This window comes from Chamaea fasciata, unplaced genomic scaffold (genome assembly GCF_029207755.1).
Source record: "Chamaea fasciata isolate MVZ Bird 193981 ecotype frontalis unplaced genomic scaffold, bChaFas1.0.hap1 SCAF_1, whole genome shotgun sequence".
NCBI classification, from domain to species: domain Eukaryota; kingdom Metazoa; phylum Chordata; class Aves; order Passeriformes; family Sylviidae; genus Chamaea; species Chamaea fasciata.
In genome coordinates, this window is record NW_027094086.1 from 42,456,489 (window position 1) to 42,480,711 (window position 24,223).

The 24,223-nt window shown below is 40.4% G+C and overlaps 1 protein-coding gene across 2 annotated transcripts in view; it reads left to right on the forward strand.

The window, feature by feature from the left end:
* PRKDC (protein kinase, DNA-activated, catalytic subunit) overlaps positions 1 to 22,828 on the forward strand; it is an 82,284-nt gene extending 59,456 nt beyond the window's left edge. Inside the window, exons 66-86 of one of the 2 annotated variants that reach the window (XM_066181630.1) lie at positions 334 to 558; positions 1,155 to 1,263; positions 1,951 to 2,062; positions 3,628 to 3,817; positions 4,904 to 5,078; positions 5,165 to 5,352; positions 7,713 to 7,893; positions 8,410 to 8,570; positions 9,931 to 10,142; positions 11,151 to 11,238; positions 11,944 to 12,087; positions 14,804 to 15,008; positions 15,546 to 15,613; positions 15,884 to 16,104; positions 16,417 to 16,509; positions 18,399 to 18,488; positions 19,712 to 19,783; positions 19,863 to 20,064; positions 20,501 to 20,689; positions 21,298 to 21,437; positions 22,455 to 22,828. In XM_066181630.1, coding sequence (XP_066037727.1) covers positions 334 to 558; positions 1,155 to 1,263; positions 1,951 to 2,062; positions 3,628 to 3,817; positions 4,904 to 5,078; positions 5,165 to 5,352; positions 7,713 to 7,893; positions 8,410 to 8,570; positions 9,931 to 10,142; positions 11,151 to 11,238; positions 11,944 to 12,087; positions 14,804 to 15,008; positions 15,546 to 15,613; positions 15,884 to 16,104; positions 16,417 to 16,509; positions 18,399 to 18,488; positions 19,712 to 19,783; positions 19,863 to 20,064; positions 20,501 to 20,689; positions 21,298 to 21,437; positions 22,455 to 22,659 — 3,270 coding nt within the window. In that variant the 3' untranslated portion in view covers positions 22,660 to 22,828. Of the gene's footprint in view, positions 1 to 333; positions 559 to 1,154; positions 1,264 to 1,950; positions 2,063 to 3,627; positions 3,818 to 4,903; positions 5,079 to 5,161; positions 5,353 to 7,712; positions 7,894 to 8,409; positions 8,571 to 9,930; positions 10,143 to 11,150; positions 11,239 to 11,943; positions 12,088 to 14,803; positions 15,009 to 15,545; positions 15,614 to 15,883; positions 16,105 to 16,416; positions 16,510 to 18,398; positions 18,489 to 19,711; positions 19,784 to 19,862; positions 20,065 to 20,500; positions 20,690 to 21,297; positions 21,438 to 22,454 lie in introns of both variants that reach the window. The other variant, XM_066181639.1, reaches the window with a different exon arrangement.
* Positions 22,829 to 24,223: the final 1,395 nt, after the last annotated feature.

The window sequence follows — 24,223 nt, forward strand, 5'->3', positions numbered from 1 at the left end:
ACCTCAAGTCTATGGCAGATCCTATAGGACCAGGTTTACCGTCTCCTTCTTCCTTTTGCAAGTCTTTTTTGTTGCTTTTTTCACTTATATTTGTTTCCTCTCTTAAGAGTTACCGAACCATGGATTTTGAAACTGGTAGAATTTACTAACAACTCCTTGAGCTGTAGGAAAAGGCTGCTGTGATTTGTTAGCAAACAGAATTTTTCTAAAGAGAAAATACCTTTCATAAAATTCAAAATGTTTTTATATTTATTTGATTTGCCACTGTTAACAAAAAAATTGATCATCTAATTTTCCATTCCTAGAAATAAAAGCTGTATTTTCACCTTGTAGGAGACATATCTGCCGTATATAATACGCAGTAAATTGAAGTTACTGCTCAGTGGGGAGAATGACCAGACTTTGCTAACCTTTATTGATGAGGCAATGAAGACAGAACAGAAGAAAGCCATTATAGAAATGCACTACAGCCAAGAACTTAGTCTCCTGTACATTCTGCAAGATGATTTTGACAGAGCCAAATATTACATTAGCAATGGCATGCAGATCTTCATGCAGGTAATAATGTTTTCTATCTCTGGTATGGGGTTTTTTTATGTAAACTGGAACAATGAAACTACTGTTGCTATTACTGCTGCTAGATTATACTCTCAAGAGAAAACGAAATTTAGGTGCCTTCCATGTCATGTGACAGAACTTTTTTAATTCACTGCTTGCAATGATGAAAAGCGAGTGAGACAGTGGAGTGCATCCTCCTGTCTTAGTTTGTTTTGTTTTGCTGATTTAATATTTTATATGCTTTTCAGAGTAATTGTGCAGACAATAAAATTTTATTTTGTTCGTCTTCTCAGCGGCCTCCTGTCTCTAGAACAAGCTTGCAAAGAGTGTTGCATTGAGGAATTACAAATTCCATCCATTATCAAGTTTTGATTAGACTATAAGACTTTGCTAAAACCTAGGATAGGAATTGCAGCTAGAGTATGCCTCTGTGCTTGTCCAAAGCAGAGCTGCTCTCTGATTATCAGCTATTAAATTACTTGTAAGAAGTTGGGTTCTAAAGCGTAACATACAGCAGCATCAGATCAATAATCTGTAGAGCACTGAACAGAACTATGCTTTAAATTCTGTCTCTGATTCTTTCTCTTTCTTTTCAGAGCTACTCCAGTATTGATTCCTTGTTATATCAAAGTCGAATGACCAAACTGCAGTCTGTACAAGCTTTGACAGAAATACAGGATTTCATCAATTTTATGACCAAGAGAAGTAAAGATTTTTTTTCTCAAGCAATTTTCCTTTTGTATTCAGTAATTGTGTTTTCCTGAACTTTGAATTTCTAAACTGCTGTTTGAAGAAGCATAAGTCTGGAATTACTTCTTGCTGTCTTCTTGACAGTAAGACCTATTCCAGTTTTGTAAGATGGGATTTAACATAACTTTGTGTTCTATTGCAAAGTTTAATTAGCATAACTCTTGTGATAAGAGTTAAGCATCTCTTTTGAAAGTGTCAGTTAAAGTTTTAAACTAAGTTTTTTTGTTGGTTTAACTTTTGGTAGTAAATAGCAGTTAGCAGAGATGAAAAATGGATGTGGTATATAAATTGTACCTGCTGACGTAGGCCTGAAGTACACATTATGTGCATAAACCAGATCAGATACTAAATTTAGTTAACAGTTCCACTGTATTCCAGCATGTTCATATATGGAAAGGAAACCACCTGCTGGTGATTCCCAGTGGCAGTTGACACAGATGTCCTTATGGAACCCCCTGTGCTTCTGCAATAAACAAAAGTAAAATGATGATCACTAAGTAGCATTTTTAGTGCAAGCCCAGAAATGCAAGTGGGTTGCTTAATTGCGGTTTTCTGGTCTGAATGTTAGACTATATTTTGTTTAGCCTGTTTTCATGCTGTTTGGCTTCAGATGCATTTGAAATGTTCTTAATTGATTTCTAGGTAACTTAGCTTCAGAAGCTTCCCTTAAGAGACTTCTTAGAACTTGGACAAGCAGATATCCAGATGCTAAAATGGATCCTATGAACATCTGGGATGATATCATTACAAATCGGTAAAATTGCATTCTTGGGTTAGCTTAAGTTTTGTCTGCCTGTTGAGTTCCAGGAAGTGCTTTTTATACTGCTGCTTGTTTTCGTGTGGGAGGGTTTTGATCAAATATATGACTTTTTTCTTTTTTAACTGTGGTAGTAGCTTTCTCAACATAACTGGGGAGTTTACGTGCCTAATTTGTGGTGAGGAGCAAAAGGAGGTTGAGAAATGGCCAGGGAATAAATTGTATTTTGATAGGGAAACACAGATGTAGGTTTAAGCGTTTTCTTGCATCAGTGACCATGCACTGTGTAAACTGGGCCATTTCAGCAGCCCTTAAACATACTCACTTGTAATTTAGTAGATTAGCTGCGTTTAGCTCAATGAAACACCACCCAAAAGGCCAATCAGTTATGAATAAAAATACTTGCCTGCTTTGTAGGTAGTTCCAGAATGAGGGAGCATACAAAACAAGCCCAGCCCTGTCACTCTCAGTGCTTCACCTGTTTATGGGAAAGTTAATGACCACTGCTTTAATTGGAGACTTCTGTTGTGCAACTGTTGCTAGAAAGAACAAAGGCTCTCTGGAGACTCCTTTAGATTAGCTCTGAGGAAACTGGAATACTGTTTGAAATTTGAAAATTTTTGTCCTTGCCATGGTTTCAGTCTTTGTCCCAGTACATTGTTCCAGTGAAAATCTAGATTAGATTCTAGTGTTCCTGTGTGATAACTTCTTCAGTAGCTCTGCTAACACATACTGTGCTCTGTGATTTATTTTGCTATCTCTTGGTGTCAGGAAAACATGGCTCCAGGAGAGCTTATTGCAGTTCAATATTAGGCAGAATACATGGCATGGCTTACTTTTGAAAAAAGTCTCTAAACTTTTATGACTTGAAGGGTTTGCCAAGGTTTTAAACATTTTATTTGTTTTTAGAAAACCTTTAGCTCATCTTAAATTAGTAACAAAGGATGGGCCAAGTACCACTTCAGAGTGTAGTGCTGTCCTCTGCTTTGAGTAGCAGTCTACATAATGAGATGTGCTATTAAATTAGGTAGGACTGGTTGTGGAGTGACAGGATTCAGCATTGATTAATGGCAATTCCCTTTCAAAAGGTGAGTGCGCTCGCTGATCTGTTCTGCTGCACAGATTTTGATGTTGGCATGTGTTGATGTGATAAACATTTGAATAGCTGGTTGACATAAAACACAGCCTGGCACTCACACTAAATAATTGAGAGTCCTGTTTGTGAAGCTGGAATGCAAGTTATGGCTTGGTGAACTTAGGGATTGTAGCTTGTACAGAGGAACTAACTAACAAAAAAATCTCACTCTATAATGAACGTTTTCTAATACTAAGCTTGTCAGTTCAAGGTCCTGAATGGTCTCATGTCAACCTGACCCCTATTAGGAGTATCCAGGCTCTGAGGCCTGTGTTTATCTCTGCTAAAGGTGATAGCTGTAGTTTGACATTTTTTATTAGCATTGTTTGCTGTTCGGCAGGTCAACACTTTTGAACATTCGTTTCCTGGAATGTATACCAGAGTGATCTACACCCCTGTTGTTGTTGTTGTTGTTATTGTTGTGCAGGTGTTTCTTTCTTGAAAAACTGCAGGAGAAACTTCCCTCTGATCAGGCCAATGACAGTATGGAGGTGGATGGAGAATACAGTGCTGGTGACCAAATGGAAGTGGATCAACAGAGTGAAAACATTCAGTCAATGATTAAAAGCTGCAAATTTAATATGAAAATGAAGATGATAGAAAGTGCCAGGAAACAGGTGGATATATTGTCTGATAGCTTTCAATTTGCTGAGAAAATACATAGAAAAATCTGGAAAAGCCTTTTAAGTGGTCTTTGGTACCTTTTTGCCAGGGAAAACCTTATCTGTTTTTGACCTTGCTGTCCAGGACATTTTGAAAGCTCAAGAAAGTCAGTGCCACAATGAAAGAAAACAAAAGGATAAATGTTAATTACAAAGTTGTTGATAATTTGTCGTTACTGGAAATGTGCCTGAAGTCCCCTTTGATCCACAGATGGTTTTAGACACTCTAAAGGGCAGATAAAGTATCTGAAATGTTTTGGTCTTTAATGGAAGAGATGCTTGCAATCAAGCATTATGCTTCTTATTTACAAATAATCTCTTCTGTATAAGAAAAAAAATTGAATTCTGATTTAGTATAATTTACTTCAATCAGAAATGCTGAATTTATGCTTTTTTCACAGTTTTCATTGCTGTTATTAGTTAACACTAACAATTAAAGTTAAGTGACTTAGAAATTTTGGGTTGAATCTGGCTGTTGAAATGACGGAAATAGCCTTTTTGATGTTGGACCTTCGGTGCTTCAAGCTTGAGAATAATTAAGATCAATAATTAAGTCAAGGTCTCCCATCTTCTGACATGCTGCAGAAATCTGCAGGCATCAACAAGAGTTTATTGTTAGCAGTCTGATAAGCAAATATAACATTGCATTGTTGACTATACTCTTGAAGGAGTAAGTGAAAAATAAGATTTCCTTTAATCTTCCATGGAACTTCTCATTGAAACACAAACATAAGTGATTTTCTTAATGTTATCTTAAATCAAGTTGATTTCCCATATGTGTTTGTACTACAGACCAGTTGAATGCCTCATGCAGCTGGAATTATTTTCTCAGTTTTTAAATCTCTGTTCTTTTGCTATTCAGACTTCTCCATTAGCACAAATACGGTTCTGAATATGAGATCCGGCAAGCAGTGAACATCTCTTTGCCTTACTGTAACTTTACTTAGGTTACTTAAATCTTCTCATCCCTAATTTGGTTGTGGGCAGACTTTAGTTCCTCTTCAGAAGTATGGTCTGAAAATTCTCTCAATCTGAATACAGAACAGCTTTGCAGTGGCCAAGAAGCTCCTGAAAGACTTGCGGAAGGAAGCCAGAGCGAGGGAGGACTGGCTGGTGAGGTGGAATTACGCCTATTGCCGCTTCACTCACAGTAGCAGCCGCAACCTGAGCTGTCCTGAACGTGTGCTCTCAGTGTTGAAAACCATCTCCCTGCTTGGTAACAGCCTTTGCTTTGCCTTGTTTATTTTACAGAGTTGCTTTGTTGTCTGGTTACCAACTTCTGTTTTTGAATTCCAACAGAAGATACCAAATCTGACTATCTCAGCAAGAACATAATGGCCTTCCGAAACCAGAATCTTCTTTTGGGTACTACGTATCACATCATGGCCAATGCTCTTAGTCAGGATCCAAGATGTCTGGAGCAAATTGAGAAAGAAAAGGCTGGAAAGATATCACTAATAGCAGGAGAAAGCCTTGAGAACCCTGAAAAGGTAAATGAGAGGGGGAGATCTAGTAATTTCAGTGTCATTATTACTACAAATTTCTACTTCAGTAGGTAGTGATGGCTATGGGTAGATACAGAGCATGTGAAACCTGTGTGCTTCTAGCAGTGATTTTCCAACAATACCAGATAAAGAAAGAAAAGAGGGGAAAAAAGGCTGTGGTTGCTGTTTCTTCTGGGTTTGCTGTCCTGGAGTTCTGCATCACTCTAACCTTTCTAAATAGGAGAATGTTCTTGTGTTTCTCTGCACCTGCATTTTGAGTGGAGGAGGAAGACAGAGTCACAGCATCTGTGTGCACAGTGGCCAGACAATGCTTGGGATCCTCAAAGAATGCCTTGATTTCAGCTGGGCATTTGTGACCTGCTTCATGCTCCCAGCATATTCTCTTTGATAACGAGATTTATAGTACAGATACACTTACTTTATGTAAGTAATTTTTATAGAAGAAAGAAGAGGGATTTTTAAGGCAGAGCACCTACAGGTAGTTTTTGCCTATTTTGGCTAGGTGTGCATTTGAAGAATACAGTACTAGACTGTGCTGCAACTAAAATTATATTCGCTGTCAGTTATCCCTGATGCTGTGGCATTGATTATGGATTAAGAATTTGAAGTACCACTGCTGGCTTATTTCTACTAATTTCTAAAGCCACCATGAAGACCCTTACATATAGAATCATAGAATGGTTTGGGTTGAATGGGACCTTAAAGATCATCTAGTTCCAACGCCCTTGCCATGGGCAGGAACACCTTTCACTAGACCAGGTTGCTCAGAGCTCCGTCCAGCCTGGCCTTGAGCACATCCAGGGATCGGGTGTTCACAACTTCTCTGGGCAAGCTGTTCCAGTGGCTCACCACCCTCACGGCAGAGAGCTTCCTCCTAATAGCCAATCTAAACCTACTCTCTTTCAGTTTGAAGAAATTGCTCCTTGTCCTGTCAGTATGTGCTCTTTCCATCTTTCTTGCAGGATCACTTCAGGGAATAGAAAACATATTAGAATAAAAAAAATTCTTAATATAAGTAAAGCAGATCAAGAAGAAATTCCTGCCAAAAAAAGCTTAAAAACTGTGTGTAGAAACTTAAGCAAAAGCTTGAGCTTCATTTAGTAGCTAATTCTTAAGAGCATTCTTTAGCAATCTAAAAGATGAGCATAAAAGTTCTGTGTCAGATGAGTAAGATTGCCGTACCAGGGATTTCTGTAAGATTAGGAAGCTTAGCCTTATTTTAGCTTAGTATTAAGCAGCACTCTGATTCTGGTAGTCTCCCTCTACCTACCTGACTATTTAATTTCAATTATAGCATTTAGTGTGGCCAGAAGGGCCAGGGAAGTGATTGTCCTGCTGTGCTTGGCTGTGGTGAGGCTGCACCTCAAATCCTGTGTTCAGTTCTGGGCCCCTCACTACAAGAAAAACATCGAAGGACTGGAGCATGTCCAGAGAAGGGCAGTGGAGCTGGAGTAGGGTCTGGAGCACAAGTCCTGTGAGGAGCAGCTGAGGGAACTGAGATTTTTTTTAGCCTGGAGAAAAGGAGGCTCAAGGAAGACCTTACTGCTCTCTACAACTACCTGAGAGGAGATTGGATGAGGTGAGGGTTGGTCTCTTCTGCCATGTCCTAAGTGAGAGGGTGAGATGAAATAGCCTTAAGTTGTGCCAGTTAGGTTCACATTGTATATTAGGTTTATTGTATTTTTTTTTAATGAAAAAGTGGTCAGGCATTGGAGTAAGTGGTCCAGGGCAGTGGTGGAGGTGCCTTCTCTGGAAGTGTTCAAGAGGCATCTGGATGTGGCACTTTTGGATATGGTTTAGGGGTAATTGTGGTGATGCTGGGTTGGCAGTTGGACAGATGATCTTGACAGTTTCTTTCAACCTTCATGCTTCTGTGATTCTGTAAGAATCCTGTCAACTCACCCTTCACATGAGCTGCATTAGAAATGTATGATGAATATTACTGTATTTATAACAGGGAAAAAGGCATCAGTGTAACTGTTATGCAGATGTTGTAGATATGTCTTAATAGGAAAAAAACCCTGAAAGTTTTATTATATTTTCTGTTAACTGTTTCCAAAAGCTCCAGTAACATTTTTTTTTCAGTGACAAAAATTCCATTTAACATGTCCAAGGGCTAATTTAAGCTTATATATTTCCATTGAAAATTGTGGAAAATAAAGTTCTGGAAATCACTGCTAGAAATAACATCCAAATTTTTGTCTTTGTATCAGCTGCTCAGAACATCTTAAAAGAATTGAAGTTTTATCTACTCAAGGCCTGCAACGAAGCTCCAGTTTCGGACAGGGTTGTTCAATGCTACTTGCTAATGTGTGGGTTTTTTTCCTCTTATGGTTGAATTTCAGGTGCTGGCAGGTCTGAACAAGAAGGCTTTTCAGTGTTTCAGCTGTGCTGTGAGGAAGTCTGAAGAGGAGGTGCAGTCCCACTCCATGGACCATGTGGACATGGTGGGAGTTGTCGATGCATACATGACTTTGATCGGCTTCTGTGACCAGTATCTGCGCAGGGAAGAGGAAGGCTTGCTTGGTTAGTCAGGATTTCTCCTAAGCTTGTGAGGTGTATTAATCTATGATCCCTGAGCTTTTGTTATACCCAGGAGATGTTCGTGAGCAGCACAGCTGGAATTTAAATGGAGCAGTTTGACCTCCAGTTCAGCATTATTTGTGTGCCTTTTTTCACCTCCACTGTTAGCGCAAGCTTTGGTACTAGTGGATCCCTTGTAGTCTCACTCTTACTTGTGAGAAATTTATCATATCCAGCAGATGCTTCCCTTGTTCCTTCCCAGTCCACAGCAGCCTTGTATTTAAAGCAGGCAAGATACCAGCAGTGATGCAGCTTCCTGATAAAGCTAATCCTTACAGTCCCCAAGTACATGTGTTGCAGATGTGTGCAGTTCAAACAGATGGGAAGGAGAACAAAGTAAAAATACAAAATACACTTGAAAAAAGAACACCAAATTGTAAAGATGAATGTTTCAGATGATCAAAGACATGGAACAAGTGATGGTGTTTCTGATAATTCTTGTTTAATGTCTCTTGGCAGAAATTAACACTGTGGATCTGCAGCAGTTCCCAGCTATTGTGGTGGAGAAAATGATAAAAGCTTTAAAACTGAATTCCAGAGAAGCCAGGCTGAGATTTCCTAGACTGCTCCAAATAATTGAAAGATATCCAGCAGAGACATTGGGTCTAGTGACACGAGAGGTTAGTTGCTTCAATTTTTCTGGCAGCAAATGTTGCTGTAAATTAAATTTTATAGGTGGGGGTGGAGATTGGATATGTTGAGAGGTTAGACTGGTAAGTTTTGCTTCAGGGAAATCAGATAAATTTTATCCCATCATTGTTCCTTGTCTTTTCTGTACCTTACTGAGTCTTAATTCATGTGGACAGAAATTTTTTCGTAAGAATTTAACTTTTTATCATTATTCTGATTCCAAATGTTTGTTTGAGAGCTGCTGGAGAGCAACTGTGGTATGCTTTGTCCTTTTTTTTTTCCTTCAGAACAATCTAAATGTGCTGACAAAGGTGGTTAGTATTAGGGTGAGGAATGCATCTTGTTCCTGGAGACTGAGTTTCCTGTATACAGGAAGCCAGCAGCTTTTCCAGACACATTCCATGTCTCCCACCTTTCCCTGTCCTTCTTCACTTCAGAGGTTACTACAGTTTTGTCTTCCTTTGTATTTCCCACTTCCTTCCTTCCTTCTACAACCTGTCTTTCCATTGCCGTTCTATGGCAGGATACCACGAGCCTTCCCTGCTGCTATCTGTGGGACAGATAAGCTGAGACCTCTGTGACTCATGCCTGTTCCTGCCTTGGCCTGCCTGCCTTTTCAAGCCCATGTCATTGTGCTGCTGCTCCCAGAGCAACAGGCCCTTTCAGAGAAAGAACTCAAGTGAGGCAGAAACTCGGGTTAGTTATCCCAAGGAATTGAGAAAATAGCAGAAGAAGGCTGGGGTGCACAAGGTGTGGCCATGGAGGAACACCAATAGTTCAAACAGAACCTGACACCAGCTGATAGATCTCACCCAGAAAGGGAGTTCACCAGACATTTCTTTATCATATCTTCTGTCTTTCTGTGAAATAAATGCTGGTAATCTGATCTTAAATTCTATTAGAAACCCTTAAAGATGAACAAAGGACGAAACTGTGATAGGAGTTTCAGTTTTCTCCTTCCTGGCGTTTTTTACTCAAATCAAGACTTCAGCCCAATGGTGTTGGAAGTGAATTCCTTCAGATGTTTGAGTTGTATGTGACAATCAAAAATCATTGTATTGCAGCCAGAGACAAAAGCCACAAGTTTGAGTGTAAAGCCTCATATTGATCAACAGGCTGCCAGTCTTTATAATGAAAAAGCTATTAAGCAGCAGTGGTGGTGGTAGTAGTAGTGATAGTAATAATTAAATCTGTGCTTCACTGCGGGATGTTCTGCCCCCCTAGTTGACATTCTCTGTTTCCTTTTCATGTTTATCTGTCAGACTGCACCATGGAGCAGCTTTGGTTTTTTGCTGTGTTTGGTATTTTTGAAGAGGACCAAAGATGAAAGAGGTGTCTGTGTTTTTGCAGCTTTCTTCGGTTCCCTGTTGGCAGTTCATTGGTTGGATTAGCCAGATGATGGCACTACTTGACAAGGATGAAGCAGTAGCTGTACAACATACTATTGAAGAGATTGCAAATACCTATCCCCAGGCACTCATCTACCCTTTCATGATCAGCAGTGAAAGTTACTGTTTCAAAGATACTGCAGCTGGCTGCAAGAACAAGGAGTTTGTAGAAAGGTGAATTTGCAATTGGAGTAGCTCTGTTGTGTGTTCTTTATTCAGGAGTGGACAGATTCATTTATTTTTCCTATGCAAACCCTTTTCTTTAGCAAGCATGAGAAATATTAGAGGGTAGTCTTGAGTTTTCATTTAAAGGCACAGAGAAATGCAGTACATCAGCTCTGTGAGTGTCAGACATACTCAGGTTGGTGGCGTGAAACTTTATGAAGTATTGGGTACATATAGTTCCCAGGCTGTTAAAAGTTTTCCCCAAGATAAAACAAAAAGACCACAGAGAGGTAACCCCTTTTTCCTTGTATTTCTGTGGTATTGCACATTTATCATCTTTCTAATACCAAGAGGAAGCAGCTATGTTTAAATAGAATAGATGCTTATACCAGACTTCAGAGAGGGCAGTGAAATGGATCCGTGTTATCTTGGGAATGACAGCTCTTGGCTGTGGTGTTCTCTGCTTATTCAGTGTGCAACATGCAGCTTCTCTTACAAGGCTTCCCTTGTACCTTTTGGCATGCAGTAACACTGGGTTAGTCCCCAGGCAAAAATCAGTTTCTATCACACAGTGCTGTAGAACCACTCTTAAAATTTTGTGTGTCTTTTTGCCTTTTTTTCAAATTTGATACTTTTGGTGAATAAATTTTTAAAATAAAAATACAAAGTCATGTGTTTCACGGACAGTATCACCCTTCAGTAACTGTTGTGACAGGGCATATGGTCTGGTCAATGCCTGCGTCTGTTTCAAGCATGCTTTCTATTCACCCACCAAGTTCCCATTTTCACAGTGGGACATATAATTAAAAAACTAGGAGCTGTGTGGCACGTTTAGTCAACATATAAACAAGTCATGCAGCCCAAGAGGGAATTCTGAGGGAGTCTTACCTACTTACACCTGAATTATTTTACCAGATTCTTGTATATAGCAGACAGTGTAGATCATTGCTTATCTGCAGGTGAGGTGGTGATGGTAGTTCCTGTTGCATTGTGATACATTTTTCTCTTCTTTTAAAGGATCAAGAATAAGTTGGATAGAGGAGGAGTAGTTCAAGATTTTATTCACTCCCTGGAGCAGCTCTCTAATCCTGTCATGATTTTCAAGGTAAAGTGTATTTTTACCCCTTCCCCTTTATTCCTCTCCCTCTGTTCAGACGAGCAAGTGCTGGGCGGAGCCTGACACAGTTCAGTTGACACCACAGCCACAGGAAGTGGCTCAACCCAGCACCAATGCATGACGATGAGGATGATGATGTCGGGGTGCTGTCAGCAGCTTTCACTGGTGATGGACTCCCTCCCTTGTGCCAGCTGGACGTTCCGCTCCAGCCCTTTTCAGCTTTCCCCTTCAGGGTCTGTGCCCTGCCCCATGATCAGTCTTCCTTAATCATTCTGAAACCCTTACAGAATTATCATTTGTGGCCATCATTATAATTCTGGACTACTTGTGTTCAACTACTTGTGTTCTTATGCCCTTTCCCTGCCGGCATCCTTGTCTATGTTCTAACTTGTTTGTCCAAAGGATTCTAGCCCTGTGTTTGGTGCCACTCCTGGCCCCACAGGGGCATTCTTAGCACTAAACACTGTGGTAGTAAGCATAATTTTCATAATAAAGTAGAAACATTTTATCGAGACACCAAATGAAAAGAAAATATTTCTGTAGTCTTTTGGTTCTCTTTTTTTGTCAAAAGACACATAATAAATAGTTGACTGTTGGCAAATACAGTAATCCCGGTGCAATCTGAGTGGCCTAATGAAGAGCAAGGGTCAATAAATCTTTTCTCAGTACTCATCTGTTTTCTTCTCTTTGCAGGATTGGGCTGAGGATGTCAGAAATGAGTTGTCGAAACCTCAGAGAAACAAAAAGAAGCTTAAGGAAATGTACGAAGGAATGTACAAGAATTTGGGAAATTTGGAGGCTCCTGGCCTTGGATTGATGAGGAAAAGGTTTATTCAGGTATATGTGGTTACTGAGTAGTGTTGGCATCATGGCTTTTCTAGAAGGCAATAGAAAGTCAAAAGAGAGAACCAGATCACAGCTTTTACAGGTGCTGCAGGACCTGATGAGACTTGATCCAGTCAGGAGTACTGGACTGGGATTTCTTTGCTAGAAGCCATGGACTTAACATAGTTCACTTTCCACTTCTAACTGCCCTGCAGGGATAAATGTTCTGTCTTACACAGCTTCTACCTCTCCTGTCCTGCATGTTGCCAGATTCTTAGGACCTGAGCCTCTAATCATCTGTGGGAATCTGGCCTTGTTTTTTGTTCACTACTGCCAAAGATTTATGAGCCCCTTAGGGAGTTTTGCTGTATTATACTACTTAAATTTGCTGCCGATACGAAGTTAATCATACAGAAGAGTTACAGCTATGAAGAATTAAAGAAAAGACTTTACAAAACTGACTGAATTCCAAAGTGGTGAAAATCAGACTGAAAATGAAATTACACATGTGGCAAGAAAATGTAATTACCCTTGTATCATATAGAAATTCTGCATATTTTAGCTGACTTTTACAGTTCAAGAACAAAATCTTGATTTGTGATGGCTCTTTGAAAACATCAGCTGTGAAAACTCAAGGGCAGTCAAGAAAGAAAAGCGAATGTTCACCATTATTAAGAACAGAGAACTAAGCATGGATTTGTACTTTGGCATAGCAGCCTTCTCTGACTCTTGCTTCTTTAACATTACAGTCCTTGTCTGCAGTATTCTCAGGACAGGTATAGTAAAATTGGGTGAGGTTCAAAGTGGCAAGAATAATCAGAGGTACAGAGTAACCACTGCACAAGCAACTTTAGCATTCCTCCAGTTGGAAAAGCTGCAATGATGCCAGATACAATAAAGCTCTTAACATCAGTCCCATGGTTGGACTAGGTGAACTTGAAGATCTTTTCCAACCCTAGCAATTCTATGATTCTATCAGCAGTGCCAAACATGAAGTAAATACTCCATGGAAGTGGCAGGTTCAGACAAGTGAGAAGTGTTTCCTCATTCAGTGCACACTTAGGTGCTGAACTCTTGCTGCAGGGTATTAGGTGCTTTAGTAGGTTCAAACAGCAAGCAGGGAATAGCACGGAGAGGGGGCAATGCTTTGAGAACTTTTACATACAAATGCACACTCCCGGGTCCAGGAATCCCTGAGCTGCAAATTGCCGAAGCCAGGAGAGTGATACTCCTGTAGGAGAGACTCTGTGCCTGTACTGTATGCGCAAAGCCCCGTGGCCAGGGTGGGGTGCTTCCAGCTCTCTCCCATTGTGGCCATCCTTATGTCACATTAGCATTAGATAAACTAACCTAGGTGTCTGTAGGGAGATTCCTTCCCCATGACTGGAAAGGTGGAGGATGAGAGTAAGGTGGAGTCAGGAGGAGGTGAGGTGATAATGAAGCAGAAAGGGTAATTGGGAGTTTAGGGGCACACTAGTCCTCTGAATGTGTTGCTGTGAGATAAGATGGGTCTTTGATGATAGTGACTTTAAACTCAAGAGTGGGGGATAAGAATGTGCAGGATGTGTCTGTGTCAGGGGTGGGGGTAGGGTGAGGGGAGCAGCTACTATACAGGGTACATGAACATCAAGGGACATAGCAGGCATAAGCACGAAGACTGTTGGGATTATTTGTGTGCCCACACACAAGAAAAATCCATGGCTCTTTAAAACGTTGAAATGTGTGGTATTAGAGGATAGGGAGAAGAGCAAGGGAGATGCTGGAGAGGGATATCAGGGTTGTTCCCCTCTGTTAAAGGGAAGAGGGAGAGCAGAGACTAGCTGCAGAAGAGAGTCAAGATGGTGGTGCACAGGCTCTGAATTCTTTGCTTTCACAATGCATTATTATGAAGAAACAAAGTGTGCTGTGAGAATAACTGTATCATTTCTAGTGTTGTTGCTCTGGAAAAAACAAGTTGTCTTTCTTGACTGACACATAAAATTGTTCTACTATGCGGAGTACTTCAGGCTCATAATCTGGAAATAGATTTAGCGATAAAGATGTTGTTGACTGTAGCAGTCTCCTCAAAAGGATAATGTTTTTTGTATTTTTATTTACTACAGTGAAATAGCTTTGTCTTCATAGGAAAATCATCAGGCATTAAAAAAAAAAAAAATCTTTCCAAGCTATTAACACCTGGTCCAAGAAGGAACATTTGGTTTTTCTAGAACCTTGAATTACGAGCACAGGAAGTCAACTCAGTTAACTGTTCGTAGATAATATTAACTTTGTTCATTAAATGGATCCATGTCCAAAACTTTGCTATTTTCCTTTATCAGGATGTTTAAAATACTTTAAAATATGGGTTTATAAATTTTATGTCCAAAATTATTGCTAGGCAGTAATAAATCCACAAATAATCTGGTAGTAAATAAAAAATGTAAAACATTTCATAGAGTCACAGAATGATTTGGGTTGGAAGGGACTTTAGAGATCATCTGGTTCCAACACCTCTGCAACAGGCAGAGGCACTCAGGTTGCTCAGGGTCCCATCCAGCCTGGTCTTGAACCCTCCCAGGGATGGGGTATCCACAGCTTCTCTGGGCAGCCTGTTCTGGTTTATATTAAGAATTTCTTCCTAATATCTGAACAAGCTGTGTGTATAGATAGGAAGGTACCCTTTTGGTTCTCTTGGGTAGTAGTTTCTAGCACTGTGTAAACAGGATTCCTTTCCGTAAACGATTGTTAGGTTTTTGGGAAGGACCTGGATCATCATTTTGGCAGAGGTGGTTCAGAACTGTTGGATATGAAGACTAGTGACTTCAATGAGATTGCAACTTCTCTCCACTCAAAAATGAGCAAAACCCATAAAGAACCTGGGAACCTCAAAGAATGTTCACCATGGATGAGTGAATTCAAAGCTGAGTTCTTGAGAAATGAACTGGAGGTTCCTGGTAAGATCCCCTTCAGTGTTGATAGTGAATTGTCCCTTACAAGAAAGTTGCTCTTGAGCTTTATTTCTTGTATTGGCTATATGACCCCTCTTTCTGGCCTTAAGTCTTATCTGGCCTTACTTGAAATGATTCTGTTCACTCATTATCTGTTAAATCCATTCTTAAGATGTAGTCCTGTTTTTTAAAATTGTGTCTAAGCTTGTATCTCTTACCTAAGAATTTAGTATTTTTCTAAAGGCCTGACTCCAGGAAATCTGATATATAAATCTAATACATGTTTAAATCTAGTTCAAAAAAGGTTGTATCTTCTGAAACCATCAAGAGCTCAATTCTAACAGCTAAACAAGGAAAGGGTATCAGTAATTCACAGATAAAATCATACTGACTGTATGTTGGATCTTTTTTATGCATTTAAGAGTATTCATAGTTGTCATTCTACCAATTTGACAAAACATTTGGATATGTGTTCTGGTGTTAAACACGCTTTAAAATAACATCAGGCTATGTACTAATATTTTTTTCCCACTACCACTTCAGGTCAGTATGATGGAAAAGGGAAACCACTGCCAGAGTACCACGCAAAAATCTCTGGATTTGATGAACGGGTATGTTTTCGAGATTGAGTCAAAATCCTGTGTGGTATAAATCTGTGTCCACATACCATTTGAAGAATTTGGTAGTAGCAGGGTCATTGCTTGTTTACACATCTTGCAGCATACAAAGGAAGGGCTGCAAGTGGGCATTTGTTTTTCTGTTACAACCGAGTGACTTGATCATGTCATCTAGGAATGACAGATACGCTTAATTCCAGTGATGATTCTGTAAGACCAAGTCTTCTGTCACAAATATTTGTCTTTTTCCTGTCTTTTTCCAAGATAAGTGTGATGGAATCCTTGAGGAAGCCAAAACGTATAACGATCCGAGGCAGCGATGAGCGGGAGTATCCTTTTCTTGTCAAAGGTGGTGAAGACCTGCGACAAGACCAGCGCATTGAACAGCTGTTTGATGTAATGAACATTATCCTTTCACAAGATGCTACATGCAGCCAAAGAAATATGCAGTTAAAAACTTACCAGGTCATCCCCATGACAACAAGGTAGGTGTTTATCTTGAAGGGACAAAAATCCTTATGTTAACATCTATTACTTTTGGGATGTTGGAAAGTGAGAATTTTGTGTGCCAGATTCAGGTTGAGAGTGTTTTGTGCCTTGGCTTTATTTATTTTTTCCCTTTTCCTTTTAAACAACATTGAAATTGCTTTGTCTGGAAACTGTTTTTCAGAGTGTATTTAAATTGGTAGCTTTTAACTTTCTTTTAACAGGCAGTAGAATGTGTTGCTTCCCATCTGTGGTGTTCCTCTAAAGTTCAGCTCTGAGCTACTTGTTATCTCTGACTTACTTTGTTGCAGACTGGGACTCATCAAATGGCTGGAAAATACTTGTACCTTAAAAGAATTCCTTAAAAATAGCATGTCTGAAGAGGAAGATACCATCTATTACAGGTGATGCTTGGTTTAGCTGTCTGCTTTAATAGAGACCACTACTAATGGGTTTTTGGATAACTGACAGTCTTGTGGCAGGATTTTCTTTCTCCTTTTTTTTTTTTTTTTAATTAAAGAATAAAAGAAAAGCACTTACAAGCAAGTAGGCAGTTTGTACTTCCTGACCCAAATTAGTAATTGGCAACCGTTTGTTTAATGAGTGCCATTGTAGCTGGAATATCCTCCACCCAGCTTGTTTAAACAAGAGGCTTATAATTATAATCACGTGTGACGTCATTATCATCACCATTTCCTTATCAGCAGATTGATTTTACAAGCAGAGGATTTTGATCTCTTGATTTGATCAGGCAGGAAATGGACTTAGGTCAATGGGGGGCAGGGGAAGGGAGTAGGAACAGCTATTCAGTACCTGGGTTCAGCAGTGAGTCAGTGAGAGAGGATGGAAATTGGCAGCAAATGCACAGAGCACGACTGTAACAGCGCACTCTCTCTGACTTGATACAAATGCTGGAATTGAATAAATTATATTGCTTTCTCGTGATTGTAAATTGGAGGTTGAATATTTGTAAAATTCTGGCATTTCAGCTTAGTTCTGCTCTGGAATTTAGAAATGAGGTTTAATTTTCAAATGTGGTTCTTAGTTACATAATCTCTGTTTGGGTTTGTCTGAGTGTTGTCACCATTTATTTTTATTAGTTAACATTTATGGGCAGGTTGGAGGAAACGCCAGCGTGGAGGTTGGACTCCAAAGAGTGTTTATTTCTATGGTTATTTGATTTGTGAGCAGTTTAGGAACTGCTGGAGTCCCTGCATTACTGCTGTCTGATCCACTGTTGTCAACAGCAGTGGTATTATGTTGATCTCAATTTACTGAGTGGGAAAGTGAAGGAAGACTCACATGGAACCATCTCGTGAGGGGAGGAAATTTATAATATGCCTGTCAGTGTAGAAGAGCGGTGTTTTCTGAAAGCAGGTCATAATTTATTTAAATAAAAACCCCAAACCTTTGCTTTATTGTGTACATAGGCATTAATATTTTCCCATATGTTATTCAGCCAAGACAATTAAGACACTTTGTACTGAGCTATGGTTAAGTGACAGCACTCACAAAGGAAAATTTTGGTTGGGGTGGGGAGAACAACTTTTTGAATTTTTGAAGTCCTTTTCTTTATCCCAAAGTGATGGGCTACAGTTTATAACTAATAAATGCTTCTTAAATGGAAATGGTATTCTCTATTTCAAAATGTGCTTTGGAAGGAAGAGAGAAGGTGGCTAGTCTGCTAAGTTGCTGCCTCTCTGAAATAGAAGTTTTAAGATCTGATGTATTTATTTAAGATGGGAGAAAAATATCAAATTATTTCATAAGCAGTGCAACTAATGAATATTGGCTTCTTACTGATTAATACTTCAAGTTCAAGCACCCATTCCTCCTCTCTTGTGCACAATGAGGAGGTACCAAACTGCCTTCCTGCATTCCCTGCCCATTTGGAAGGACAAAGGGCAGCATGTACTGTGGTGGACAACATAATGCTTCTCAAAGGCTACAAGAGTGTCAAAAATACCTTTCCCTCCCTGCAGAAATTATTTTGGACCTTTCTTCTGGAGGTACTCACAGTACCTATTGACAAATTAACACGTTTGAGATGTGTAATCTTCTGTCAGGTATGACTGAAGTGTGTTCAAAGCTGGGGTGAAGGACCAGCCTATACTCTGCATAAACTTCATTTCCGTAGCAAGGCTAAAATTAATGTAGGCCGTAACTTCCTGACTTTTCCTCTGCATATAAATCTCCTGGGTCAGAGCAAGACACAGCCTGTGGATAATCAAATAGAGAGTAGTCAGATCATACAGGGAATTCATTGATGCTTTTCTTCTGTTTTTGTCCCTAGCCAAAGAGGACCCCGTGCTACCTATTCTGAGTGGCTGTCCAGGATGGGTGGGAAAGTACAGGGCATCTCTCGGTACCATGCTATGTACAGGTAGGTTTCAAATGAGAACTGCATGTGAAATAGAGAAGCCAGAGTGTGCACACACACAGAGATGTAGAAATTCCAGGAAAAAAAAAGTATGATCTGCATTATAAAATGATGACTATATCTGATTTTTGCTCATTTTACTGCTTTGTCTTCCTGGAGATGCTCTGCAAAATTCCTCTTGCCAAAAATCCTACCAGAGTACAGAAATGCTTCCAGAAGCTTGCTCACTTCCTTTGGAAAGTGTCTAGAAGCAGATGCTGCTCTTTAGCTTTATTTTCTGGGCGTCTTCTTCCTGATTATGCAGTTAGGTAGGCTGCCTCAGAGCCCGAGCATCTGCTGGAGTTGGACAGAGAAAATCACCATGATTCACTGAGAATTTAAGAATATTTGATGATTTAGGTCCTGACTTGAGCATCCTCTCAGAGGAATTTCCACACCTACCTAGATATAGCACTGTGGGTGGTAAAGTGAATTGTCCAGGGCATTTCTTATAAGCTCATAACCTGCTTAAGCATCTTGCTTTTTAAAGGACAACTTTGATCGTTTAACTGAACTAATACTTGTATTCAGATCCAGAATGTGCTTTTGAAGTAATTCCCAATCACCCCCACTCATCTTCAGTCTGCTATATGAAAAGGGTGACCTCTGTTTCTCAACTCTGCTCCTTTCAGAGGGAAATGGACTGGAAGGAAAGCACCCGGCACATTTCAGTTCTCACAAGCATTCAGAAGTGGATATGGGCTAGGACAAAGCCTCCTTCCCAAAAATCTGCATGGCATGAGTGCCCTCAGCACCAGTTCTTTAGTTCTGTTGCATCCCCTCTGCTGCACTACTTTCTTGTGTCAGTATAGCCTCAGCCTGCTGCTGAGCGATGTAACTGGGGCCTTAACTCCTCTGCTTGGAAGAGACTGTCCAGCCAGAAAGAGCACAGTTGTATTGCTTTATTAAAACTTAACCCATCGACTCAATTTGGAGGAAAATACACAAAAACACATACTCCTTTGTATTTAGAAATGTCAGTCTTGGAAATAGCTGTTGAGAGAAGGAGGGAGGATGGGGCACTTCTAGTATCAGATAAAATTTGGGGGATGAACCCTCTGTGGCTTGCTGTACTATTTACTGGAGTGAGCACTGCACGCTGCTGCGGTCATGAGCGTATCTTGTCTTCCAACATCCAGCGGGCTGTTATTTCAGCAGCCACCTTTATGTCTCTTTCTGCTTTGCAGAAATGCCAGTCGTACAGAAGCAGTCACATCCTTCAAAAGCAGGGAGAGCAGCGTTCCAGAAGACCTGCTGCGGTAAGTGCTGCTGATGGCTGCACAGTGTGAAACAAAAGTTGGTGTTTCTCTGCGTTCAACAAGTTCTTTTTTTGTCAAGGCGAGCCTTTGTGAAAATGAGCACATCTCCTGAAGCCTTCCTGGCCCTGCGCTCCCATTTTGCAAGCTCACATGCACTGATGTGCATCAGCCACTGGATACTTGGGATTGGAGACCGGCATCTGTCCAACTTCATGATTAACAAGGAGACAGGTGGCATGGTGGGAATAGACTTTGGATATGCTTTTGGTGCAGCCACACAGGTATTTGTTTTCAACTAATTCGTTACAGCTTTTGCATTTGTTACGTGCGATTACGCGTGTGCTCTCAGTACTTAATTTGATGCTCTTCATTTGCCATTGTTCTGGTGCAAAGTAATCTTTACAAGTTATTTCTAGTCAATTGAATAAAACATCTGAGTCCAGATATTCTCAGACAAGCAGTGAGCTATAGAACTCCACAGAGTCAATATGATGGTGTTTTACATAGTTCAACCGTGCTTTCAACCACTATCACTGAATACTCATGACTAGAGCTTTGATGTCACAGCTTGGTTCAGTTCTACTTTTGCACGTTATTTTCAGTGAAGTGACAAAGATGGTTTCAAGGCTTAAAAAGAATAAAATATTCCAATCTAATCCTTCAGTTCCAGGTCTTCTTACTTCTTGTTTTCTTTTGACTGTCCTTCCCCTTGGCTAGTTTTTGAGTGTGCCGGAGTTGATGCCCTTTCGCCTGACTCGCCAGTTTGTTAATCTGATGCTGCCAGTAAAAGAATGGGGACTCATTTACAGCGTGATGGTGCATGCCCTGAGGGCTTATCGTTCAGATCCAGACCTCCTCATCAGCACCATGGATGTGTTTGTAAAAGAGCCTTCTTTGGACTGGAAGGTGGGGTTTTGTCCTCTTTGATTTTTCTTGCTGCGAAAACTCTTGAAGTGTAATAAGAATAAAACTGATGAAAAAGGAAGTATCCCTTGAGGCTCACTCTCAGTACTCCTTTTATCTTTCTCTGTTTTATGAAGTTCTCAGAGAAACTGAACTTAAAAGTATTTAAAATGACAGAATTTTGTATTGATGCACAAAAAATAGTAGCATATGTCTGTGTTATCAGTGTCCTGTTCTTTATCTTTCATGGTAATCCTGAAGACATGGATAACTCTTGATCACATAGTGATCACGTAAGTGGCGTATCCCTATGCCACTTATGGCATCAGCATAAATATTTTCAACTTTTTGCATTCAGCCTCTTAAATTTGCATAACAGCACTGTATATATCAAACTAATAGTTACAGAGAAAAAAAATCTGAAACTAGTTGCACTTCAGTAACTTCAGTTGTAAATTAAAATCATAGGCAAGTTAGATATTATCTCACCACTTTGTCCTCCACTGCATCTGCAGTTAAGATCCTGGCTTGACTTGCTATGATCTGCAGCTTAAAAGCCTTTTTCAAGTGTGCGATTTATGATAAATAGGACAAATATGTTTTCTCCTTAGAACTTTGAACAAAGACAGCTGAAAAAAGGAGGCACATGGATTAAGGAAATAAACACATCTGAAGTAAACTGGTACCCTTTGCAAAAGGTCAGCTATGTCAGAAGAAAGCTTACAGGTGCCAATCCAGCAATAATCACTTGGTAAGATGCTCTCCTTTTGTTTTAAACTCCTCCACTGAGAGCTTTGGAAGGCTCCTGTGTCAGATTTTGCTCCCTTTGGGTAGAATGGTGGCTAGGAAAAGAGAAGAGACAGGGCAAAATTTCAGCAAACCTTCTGTCAGAATCATTTTGGTCCACGTACAAGCTCTGTGAATCACTCTGCCAGCCAAAACACCAGATATCTCCCTGTGAGTTTTCCTGCTCCAGCTCAGGCCTTCTGAGCAGTTTTACTGCTCCTGGCAACACATGCCTCCCCTCCCTGTCAGGCTGCTTAATCTCATACCCCTCAGTCCTACTGTTCTTTATGTTTGTTTCCACTGCTTTTAGGGTAGGGATACTATTTTAATTAATATATGCTTCTGATGGAGGATTGCTTGAAATGTACCAGCTGTAGAGGAGGTATGGAGGAAAGCTGCTAAAGAGAAACATCAAATTCAAATCTGGTGGCATTCTCAGGTTATTTATGTCAGTCTAGTCAAGTCTGGCTCAAGCCAGAATGTCTTTTAAGTTCAGTTAAAAGTACAATTAATCCCTTCCATCCTCTCTTAAAAAGTCATTTTGGATTAATCAGGGGAAAGACAGAAAAGCAAAGAAAGCAAGCCTGTTTTAAAACCATACAAATATTGAAAAGTGCAGGACATGGGAGGAGTCCCTTTTGCGGTCAAGGCTGAACTGGAAAAGGCAGCAAAATACTTGTTCTAGGCACAGACCAGGAGAGCAGGTAAAGAGATCAGCAGCTTGGATGTGAACTGCTGCATCCTTCTTTCAGCTGGAGACCTTCGACAAGATTGGCATATTCGTGGTAAATACCCACTAGTAAAGGACCCCTGAAACCACCACTCTTCCCTGGCCAAGCCTTCTACAGCTCTTGAGCAGCCTCTACATCTTGATCTCAAATCAAGCTTTATTTTTCAAGTGCTGTTTTGTATTAAAAAGCCCATCTCAGATTTTTTGCTTGTTTCTTTTACTAAGAGCTTATTTTTGTGTTCTCAATTTCAGCGATGAGCTGCGCCTGGGCCATGAGAAGTCTCCTGCTTATAATGATTTTGCAGCTGTGGCTCGTGGTAACTCTAATCATGATATCAGAGCTAAAGAGCCAGAGGATGGACTTTCAGAGGAGACCCAAGTGAGATGCCTCATCGATCAAGCGACAGACCCCAATATTCTTGGCAGAGTCTGGGAAGGATGGGAACCCTGGATGTGAGGAACTGCTGTCTACAACCCTGTCTGCCAGGGGCCCTGTACCCTAAAACACATCTGCAACCAGATCAGAATTTTAAGGCCAAAAACGAAAAAGACTCTTGACAATTTTTATCACCAGTTAACTTGACCAATAGAGAAAATAAACTTTTTGTATTAAAGCTGTCCACAAACCGTGATTTTTGTTTCCTTTTTTTAGATTATTTTTCTTGTGTGTGGTTCTGTAACAAAGCAGCTTTATTGTCTTTGTGTTAAAATCAATGTAGAAACAACTGGAGAGGCTATAGAGCTTAAAGATTTATTTGAAAAGCACTGAGATCCCTCAGTGGAAAGCACAGATTCATACCCCGCAAACTTGTGGGCATCAGGGTAGTGATGTAGTAGGTCTGTGCTTTTCTTTTGCAGAGACCTTGATGACAATCAACTGAAACCATTCTGCAGCCACATATTATTTGTAGTTAAAACTTGAAGATTTTCGTATCAGTAGTATCAGTGGACCACATGGTGACATTAAACAGAAAATGGCTCTTAGCTCCAGATAACACCTAAAGTATCTGAACAGCTTTTTCATTACTGGATAACGAGACAGTAATGAAGAGACTGTTTTTAGCAATTAGAGGTTATACCCTGTTATCTTTGTCCTTTGGAAGTCTGCACTGCTCACACTGTTACTTCCAAATTATTGTTTGGCCCAAGCCAGCAGTAGTCACTGCCGACAGAACTGAGCACAGTAAGCTTCTTGCCATAACTGCAGCACAGCACAGGAATGTGTACTGCACTTTGGAATTTGCTTATGCCAAACTCTGGAGGTTGTGCCAGATGTGACTCTTTGTCTCCAGCAGCCAGTTCTCAGGTGTGCTGGGTTTGGCTGGGATTGAGTCAGTTTTCTTCAGAGTAGCTGGAGTGAGGCTGTGGTTTGGATTTTTGCTGGAAACTGGTGATAACACAGGGATGTTTCATTATTGCTGAGCAGAGCTTGCACAGAGACAGGGCCTCTTCTGCCTCTCACAGCGTGAAGAGTCCAGGGGTGCACAGCCAGGATAGCTGACTCCAACTCAACCAAGGGCTATCATGTACCATAGGGTGTCGTGCTCATCATGTGGAGCTGGGGGAAGAAGGAGAAAGAGGAGATGTTCAGAGTGATAGGGTTTGTCTTCCCAAACTCACTGTCATCCCAGCTTTTCCGGGGAGGGCTGACCACCAGCCTGCCCATGGAAAGTGGTGAATGAATTCCTTGTTTTGCTTTGCTTGCGTGCACAGCTTTTGCTTTAACCTCTTACCCCTCTTCATCTCAGTGCCTGAGTCTTGTCACTTTTCAGTTCTCTCTGGGGGGAATGAGGAGCGGCTCTGTGGGGCTGAGTTCCCAGCTGAGGTTAAACTGCAGCATGGGCAGCGGGGAAGAAAGAGAATTCTCTCAAACACTTCTGTTGCTTATTACCCAGATTTACTGTAAGATACAGATTTCATTGAGGCTTTCAATAATTATCATAAAGGGTGTAATAAAAATGAGTCTTTGCCCTTTCACTGCCTACAAGGTTTCTTTCCTGCCTCTGAGGCAGTTGGGGCAG